We start from the raw sequence: 8861 nt of genomic DNA on the forward strand, positions 1-8861 counted from the left end.
CACCTCAGGGAGGATTCGGAAACTGCAAATACGCAGGCTGCGTCTCCGACATCAACGAGATTTGCCCTAACGAGCTTCGGATCATGGATCCGGGTTCGGGAAGTATCGCGGCGTGTAAGAGCGCCTGCGCGGCGTTTAGTTCGCCGGAATTTTGCTGTACCGGAGCTCACTCGACGCCGCAAACTTGTTCTCCGACGTATTACTCGACGATGTTCAAGAACGCTTGCCCTAGCGCTTACAGTTACGCTTACGACGACGCTTCGAGCACTTTCACTTGTACCGGATCTAATTACTTGATCACTTTTTGCCCTACGCAGTCTTAAACCGGAGCTCCAGTTTAAATTTGGTTCGGGTTTCTCTCTCTCACGTTTCTTTTGCTTGTTATGTACGAAAAGATGATGACTATGAATCCATTTTCTTACATTTAAAAGTTTTTTTTAATTTCAAGTATTATGTTGTTGTTACACACACTCATCTCACTTGCATTGTTGCTTTGATTTTTATCTATTGCAAAAGAACTCAGATCGTTTGCAATACCTATAACATACAAATATATTATATTGTTTTGGTCAAACCTAGCATGCAAATATCTTTTGATTAACAAAGATTGAAATGCTTGATTAGAGATTAGAGGGTTTCTTTGTTTCAACTTTTCAAGTCATTGATTCTTTACTTCCCAAAAGAGACAGAGCTAACTACATCTTAAGCCACGTAATGGGTAAAACTTGTGACCCGGCCCGCACGCAGATTCGATATAGTCTAAAGGACGGATTGTAATTAATTAGTTCTGTTAAAGAGAGATTGAGCTGATGCAGTTAAGGTCGAATGACCGATCAATGTCTCTAGGTTCTTTTGGTATCCACTTGACCACTTGCAAGGCTTCTTCAATCCTTTTACAGCCTGAAACGAATCATACAATAAGCTGAAGCTCATCCATACGAATCCTACAATAAGCTGAAGCTCATCCATTTCCTGTAAATTGAAGAATGTCTCACAGGACTTAACACTGAGCATCTGTTTTGCAAATATGATAAGCCAATAACCCTCATTTGCAGGATATGCTGCTCTTAAGTCTTATCTTGTTTCATATTTCTGAAACCATCCCTTATTTTTATATTGCAGTGAAGAAAATGCAAAAGAAGCCAAAATTTTGTTGCTGAAGTTGGTTTCCCAGCATTAGAGCATGAGCATTGGTGTAGGACACATTTTGGTCCCTCAAATATAATAAAATTATTTTCAAAGTTTCTTAAGTTTGGTATGAGCATTGGTGTCCCTCACAGTTGGTCCCCTGAATAAAAAAGTAATATTTTAAATTAAAAAAATTAATTATTTAAATTAATAAGTAAAAACATATTAAAGTTTTAATTAAAATAAAACATATAACATTAACATTAAAAACATAAGAAAATTACAAAGTTACAAAAACTTGAAAAAAAAACAAAACATACAATTAAAACATTAAAAATTAAAAACATAAAACATACAAACATCAAAAATAAAAACAAACATTTTATTCAATTCATAGAATTTTTTAATTAATCTTCATTATCTGGAAGATGTCCAAAGTTAGTCCAAATATGCTCAATCAAATCTTTTTTTAATTGTACATGTGCTTGTTTATCCCGAATTTTTGTAAGACGAGTAATGGTAGTGCTCATATTTGAACCCAAACTGGCGGCACCGACGGTATATGTTTGATCCACATCTTCTGCATGTTGAAATTCAGAAACAATGTTTCGGAAACTGTATGTACCTCGTTCATAGACAATCATATTATGGAGTATTATGCATGCTCTCATAACATTTGCTATTTTGTATTTATCCCATAAAGGAGATGGATTTTTAACAACGGCGAATCTAGCTTGCAAGACTCCAAAGGCACGCTCAGCATCTTTCCGCACAGCTTCTTGTTTTCTAGAAAAGAGAGAATTTTTCATACCTTGTGGAAGCCGAATAGATTGTATAAAAGTGGCCTATTTTGGATAAATACCATCCGTGAGATAGTACGCCAAATTGTACTCCCTTCCGTTGACAAAGAAGTTGACCTCCGGAGCTTTACCGTCAAGGAGGTATTTCATAAGCACCATTGTGGCCAGGTGGTGGAAAACTCTCATAAGGAGAGTTTTCTTGGTTAAGTGACTCTCCTTGACTGTTGAGAAGCTCTAAATAACTAGAGGACTGACTGAATGGACTGTAAGAACTCATAGGAAGAAGAGTTTTAGATGATGAGGAATCGGAAATGTTGTTGGTTTACCAAAGAAGAGAGATAGAAGATGATGGAGAAAGATTGAAGGCTGGTTTGGTGTTTAAAAGGTGAAAAGGTATCAAGTAATAAGTTACGATTCATAATGACCTATCCTTCAACTAACTAAGTCTAATCACAATTTATGACAATTTACACAAGTACAAAGCATTCTAGTATCCCATTAAATTCATAGAGGAGATGCTTTAAGACAAACATCTTATCAATAGACTTGGGAGCTATCCTTTATACAAGGATAGCTTTTGCTTGTTGCAATTAATGACATAGCAACTAGCAACTTCATAAAAAAGTTACAGATCTTTAACTTTATTTTCAGATTAGGCTTTTTGAACTCTGTTTTTTACTAAGAATAGAGTTTTTTGAAGAGTTTTAGATTTTTTTAACTAACTTATAAAATATTTCCGGTTTTATATAAGTTAGATCACCATTAATCTTTGAGTTTTAACAGAGATCATCACCACTTATATTCTCTGACTTTTAACATACTTCATGACCAGATAACACTCCTAACTAATCAATTACAATAAACTAGGTGTCTTTAAATAGATCAGTCTGTTTTGAAAACAATCCTAACTAGATAGTACAAACCTAAAATTTATCAGTTATTACTAGCAAAGCAATGAATGAGACCAACTCTTCACCAACCAAAGCAATTTATGCTCAAGAAATCAATCATAACCTATACCAGGCTGTTTACTACCAAGCAGTTTACTTCCTCAATTTATGCTCAAGAAACCAATCATATTAACTTGTTGTACTACCAAATAAATTAATGAGACCACTACAAAGACCAACTATACAACAACCAAAGCATTTCCAAAACTGAGTCCACCAAACAACAACCAATGGACATTTCTGATGCTAATGGAATCAAGTATTTACCTCTGACTCGATGATTGTTGCTACTTCTTCTGTGATTTCCCGTTATGTGTTGCTTTCTTCACGTGACGCTGAGAAAACTCATGAAAAACAAACAATTGCAAGGTTATACTCAGTTTAACATAAAAGAATCCACATAATCCAAACAAACTGACAACAATCTTAGAGACAAAGCCAGAAACTCATACACTCAACTAGCTAAACCCAGAAACATAATCCAAAAACCTAATTCGAACCAAAACTAAAATCGCCGGCTTTGATGAATCGCCAAACGAATCGCCGTCAAGAGAGAGAGAGAGAGTCAAGAGAGAGAGTCGGAGAGAAAACACAAATGAACTGGACGAACCGATTTTTGGGTACGCCCTACCCAAACAACACCAACGACGCAGACGCTGCCATGTGTAACGAAGGACGCAGCAAATTACGTCCCGTTTGGAGGAACGTTTCTTCGAGAATTGGTTTATTTCGATTTAAATTTAAAATTTTAATACCGAAGGACGGACCAAACTAACGCTAATGCACTTGCTCTTATGTTCCGCATGAAAATTTGATGAAAATAGATGTTTGTGTACGTTCACTTACATTTTCTACAAACGCTTACAGTTTTGATGACATTTTAATGGCTTGCGAGTTTAAGACTTTAAGTGATGGAGAATTCAGCAACTAAGGAGAAGATCTTCTGCTTGGTTAATGAATTCATATCAGGTGAAGGACTTACTGCTATCCGATTTCAATGCTCAGGGCCGGGACAGCTCCCCAAACGAAGCTCAGAAATCAGAAGAACAACTCTATATTTTGAATATATACCGTTGCAACGTTTGCAATGAATATCTTTGGCAGCACTGTTCATTTATCTGACCTTGTATTCACATAGCTGTTTCAAAGTATATGCTGCTCTAAGTGGCACATATTTAACTTTTTCTACTTATCACAAGTTCCAACTCTCACCATCAATTGGTTGTTTTAGAGGAGATTCTAATAAAGAAGTAAAAAAATACCATTAACTCAGTTGTTCTCTTTTATACATCAAGACTTTACAGGCAGAGAATATATATTATGTGCTGCCTCTTTCATTATTAGCTCTTTGGGATAATTTCATTACATGTGTTTCTTTACATGTTCTGCTCACATACCATCTCTTGTGTTTCTTTACATGTATTGCTTACATATATCAACTTATCTCCTTATTTGAATAGGTTCAAGTGGAATCAGGTTATATTATAGAACCTACTTTGAACTTAATTTCTTTACCTTTTTGGTTGGGAAAGACTTGAGACACCCAATATAATTCAAACAATGTTTATATATAGATATATACAATTGATTGTCATAATTGTTAAGATATGAAAAGATTACCAATAATATTTTGACATATATTGTAGTATTTTTTTTTTTTTACATTCCTCCTCGTTTTTCTTTTTAATTATAGTTACCTATTGAAACCTAAATTCGAGAACAGTAGAAATATTATTCTTACATGCATGCTATCTTGTTTGTTGATTCAAGTAACTGAGTAAGGTTTCCCAAATAAGGTTTATTGTCGGTTCCAGTGGAATTCAGCTTCATAAAGACGGATGAAAACTATCATATTATCTCGAGAGAACAATTTAGAACTGTATATTGATAACTAGATGGACCTAAAGTTATATACAAATTCACTCAAAACCGATAAACGCTTCTTGGCTTTATAAATCTTACAGCTATTAATGTGTAATTATGTCTAATTTTAACAACTGCCATAGCCACAGTACATAACTTTGAACCGTGTGGACGACCATGTAACTTTGATTTGAGGACTAATAGAAGTTTGGTTATTTAACATTACCCGTTCTTATATAGCAAGAGTGAATCCGGATTGAAACCCTATCATCACGGTTTAGATTATTGTAACATCTCCTCCTGCTTGGTTGGGTTAATTGGTTAATAATAAAAAAAAGGAACTAAACCATGTTTGATGTAATGATGTCTCTGTTAGAAGAGCCCATCGTCTTCTCTCTCCTCCCGTTGACGAATCATAAAAATACAATTCAATAGTCCCCTTTCAGTGCAAAATTTTAATCGATATTTCACATAATGCATTAACCTATTTCTGTTTTTCTTCGGAAAAAACATAATTTTTGCTGGAAAAGTCGAAGTCAACTGGGTCCGTCGTTAACCTTGGCCACACGGCAGGTTATAAGCCAGTTAAAGTACTCTTCTTTTTTCTGAACCGTTCAAAGAAACCCAACAGTCACGGCAGGGACTTAGTTAGGCCATTTACGGTTTATGAACTTGTTTCCAACTCTAAGTCAGTCTTCTTAACTCAGAATTTTCCAAGTCTCCTGCTATATATACTAGGACTCAGATCTCCCGTGATGTCATGGGAGAAATATTTTAGAAAAAAAGTAAACAAAATTTAAAATTTAAAATTATACATTATAAAATCATTTGAATGTAATAGAATAATTTGAATACATAAACATTAAACATAAACTGTTACTAAAAACAAAACCATCAAAATGAAAACTTATAACAAAAAATATTATGTAGTATAGACGCAACTTTGCAAAAACCATTGTTTTAAGTATAATAAATATATAAGATATTTTATGAGGAATTATGATAAAGAGCTACAATTAAAAAGTCAATATGACAAAGTGATCCTAACTGAGAATATTAAACTAATTGTTGTAATGAGTAACTATAATTTTCTATTAAATAATTATAATTAAAATATAATTTAATAGTGAGTGAAACTGTATCAATGAAAAATTAAAATTAAAATACACAACTCTTAAAAACAAAATAAAATAATTGAAAATAGTTTTTAACGAAAATTACGATAAATAGACGCAACTGTAAATTCTATATTAAGTTTTATTAAATTTCTATATTGCTATAATCATTTCTAAAATTTGATTTAGATTGAAGAATAACGTTGAATATTAGATATTAATATCTAAATTATTTATATTCAACATAAAACGGAAAATTTGTTTCAACGAACAATGATTTGTTAGTTATTGATGATGAGACAAATATATAAAAAGTTCAAAAGACAAGACTATTTAAATAGACACACCTATTAAAACGAAAAAATGTGATAAAAAATATGAATAAAATATAGTGAAAAGACACAACTCTACAATGAACAGATACAACTGTTTCAATTTTTTTTTCTAAAATACAAATAAAAACAAAAAATTTACAAAAATGTACTACGAAAAATCGCAACTCTTGTTCTGCACTGGATTATTTTTATACCTAATAACCCAAATAAACTGCTTTTAAATATAAGGCATCTTTATTACCATATTGAAAAGTCAAATTCAAAAACTCACTATATAATCCATCTAACTCTTGGAAAAAAAACTCCAGGTATTTTCATTAAATTTTTATATTTAAAATTAACTAAAAGTTGTCAATTAGATTTATCATTCCAGAAATCTTTTGTTAAATCAAAATTGGAGAAATTTCTTTAAAATAATGAATGCTAGAGAATAATTTAGAAAGATGTAAAAACCGTTGAGATTGAAAGTTTATATTATTTTGTGTCATGACAAAAAAATGAAAACAATTCAAACAGACAGATATAGATATGTAGATTTTAAAAGATATGAATATTCGAATAAACAGAACTCTACAATGATCAGTTGCAACTTTACAAAAAAACTGTTACAATAAACAATCGCAACTTTTTGTAAAACACACAATTTAATTTATTTACAGTTTTTTTGGAAAATTATCCAAAAGGTACGATTGAAAAAACATAATTTTTGGTAGCATTTATTCGGATTGTTATTATATTCATCATTCCAAAAATCTTTTGTTAAATCAAGAATTAGATGAATTTCTTGACTTTTAAAATAATGAATGCTAGAAAGTAATTCAGAAAAATTTATAAACCGTTGAGATTGAAATTTTAGTTTATTTTGTGTCATGGCAAAAAAAAAATGAAAACAATTCAAACAGACAAATATATATAGATTTTAAAAGATACGAATGTTTCAATAATCACAATTCTACAGTGAATAGTTGTAACTTTTCATAAATAACTGTTTTAATGATCCATCACGATTTTTCGGAAAATATCCAAAATGTGCGATTGAAAAAACACAACCGTTAGTCGCATTTTTTCGGAATGTTATTATATATAGATTACATGTATCGTTTTAGCACTTTTTCAATTACAAAACAAAATTGTAGTATTATCCCCGTTACTTTAGGTTAGTTTATTAAAGGAATAAGAATATGCTATTAATAAAGAGTTGAAGTGTGAAATAGACAGATCAATTACAAAGAAAAAAGGTGTGAAAACTCCAAAATGACATTTAATCTGAAATGAGTATTTTAAGCCCATTCATGAGTATCCAAATTTTATTACTCTTTTGACACCAAAACAGATGATAATTAAATGGTACATATTGTCAAATGTTTGTATTTTAAAGATTTGATCTCATAACATGTTTTTGGTGAACTTCAGGAGAAAAATACACTAAAAGCTACAAATAAAAAAATAGATAAATACATCAGTTAAGAAGAATGAAAATAGAAATTTCAAAAACAAAAAGATTGAAAAAAGAAAGATAGACTTTAACATACACAAAATAAAAAAATAAAAATTATGAAGCGCGTCTCCTTTGCATATGTCCCTTATAGCCGATCACATAATTCCAGGATTCATATATGGCTCGTGGCGGATCTGAGCTAAAACCATTGGATTCGAATTTTCACACATTCCATTATTCCAAGAGCAATCTATCTTCAGTACACATCTATTTGGGTTTCATACTCGCGAACCACAACAAAAACATCTATTAGGATCTCAGCTCACAAGTCAGAACGAAACCTTTTTAATCGGGATATCATACTTAAAGATCACAAATAATAATATAATTGGGTCTCATACTCGCGCGGTTCACAATTAAATACAGTTATACGAATCTCATACTGCAAAACATAATATACCACATTTACCTAGATCGTATACCCATGCATGTCACACCACGTCACCACATAACATCTTACTAGACCCTAAGGTACGGTTTCAGTGTGCAATTGTTGGCCACGGCCAAATCAAAACCAAGTCTCAAGTTAGGATATATTTCTCGATTATTTTTACCACTGTATTNAAAAAAAAAAAAAAAAAAAAAAAAAAAAAAAAAAAAAAAAAAAGCGTAGAAAACTCTGAGAGCCAAAGAAAATTCAGAGAGCTAAAGAAAATATCAAGAAACCAAAAAATATAACATTACTTCGAATCAGCACTTATAAATAGAGGATCGGTGCCACTAACATTCATCATCCACATCAAATAAACACAGAAAATAGATAAAGAAAATGGCGAAGGTGTCCAGTATTCACATTCTCTTCTTCGTGTTCATCACAAGTAACAACAACAAAACAACACTCTGTTTCTATTTCTTCTCTGTTTTCACTTATTATGTTTTTTTTTCCTTGGTTGTTACGTTACTACAGCATCGCCTTAATTTTAAAGGAGAATACTTTCAATCCTGTTGCTTAAGCTTCCTTTTGATTATTTATTCTTGTTCATCATCGTCTTCGATCACAATAATTATCTCCTCTTATTGATGGTTTGGTTTTGTGTGTGTTTGAAATCGCAGGCGGCATTGCTGCTTCCGCGGCCGTATTCACTCTACAGAACAATTGCCCTTACACCGTCTGGCCCGGAACTCTGGCCAGCAAAGGCATCACCCTCGGCGACGGCGGATTTGAGTTGACT

The 8861-nt window shown here is 32.2% G+C and overlaps 1 protein-coding gene across 1 annotated transcript in view; it reads left to right on the top strand.

The window, feature by feature from the left end:
- The window catches only part of LOC104751372 (pathogenesis-related protein 5-like), a 2576-nt gene extending 2104 nt beyond the window's left edge, over nucleotides 1-472 (top strand). Inside the window, exon 3 of the mRNA XM_019238636.1 lies at nucleotides 37-472. Coding sequence (XP_019094181.1) covers nucleotides 37-323 — 287 coding nt within the window. The 3' untranslated portion in view covers nucleotides 324-472. The remainder of the gene's footprint in view (nucleotides 1-36) is intronic.

This window comes from Camelina sativa, chromosome 16 (assembly GCF_000633955.1).
Source record: "Camelina sativa cultivar DH55 chromosome 16, Cs, whole genome shotgun sequence".
Taxonomy (NCBI): domain Eukaryota; kingdom Viridiplantae; phylum Streptophyta; class Magnoliopsida; order Brassicales; family Brassicaceae; genus Camelina; species Camelina sativa.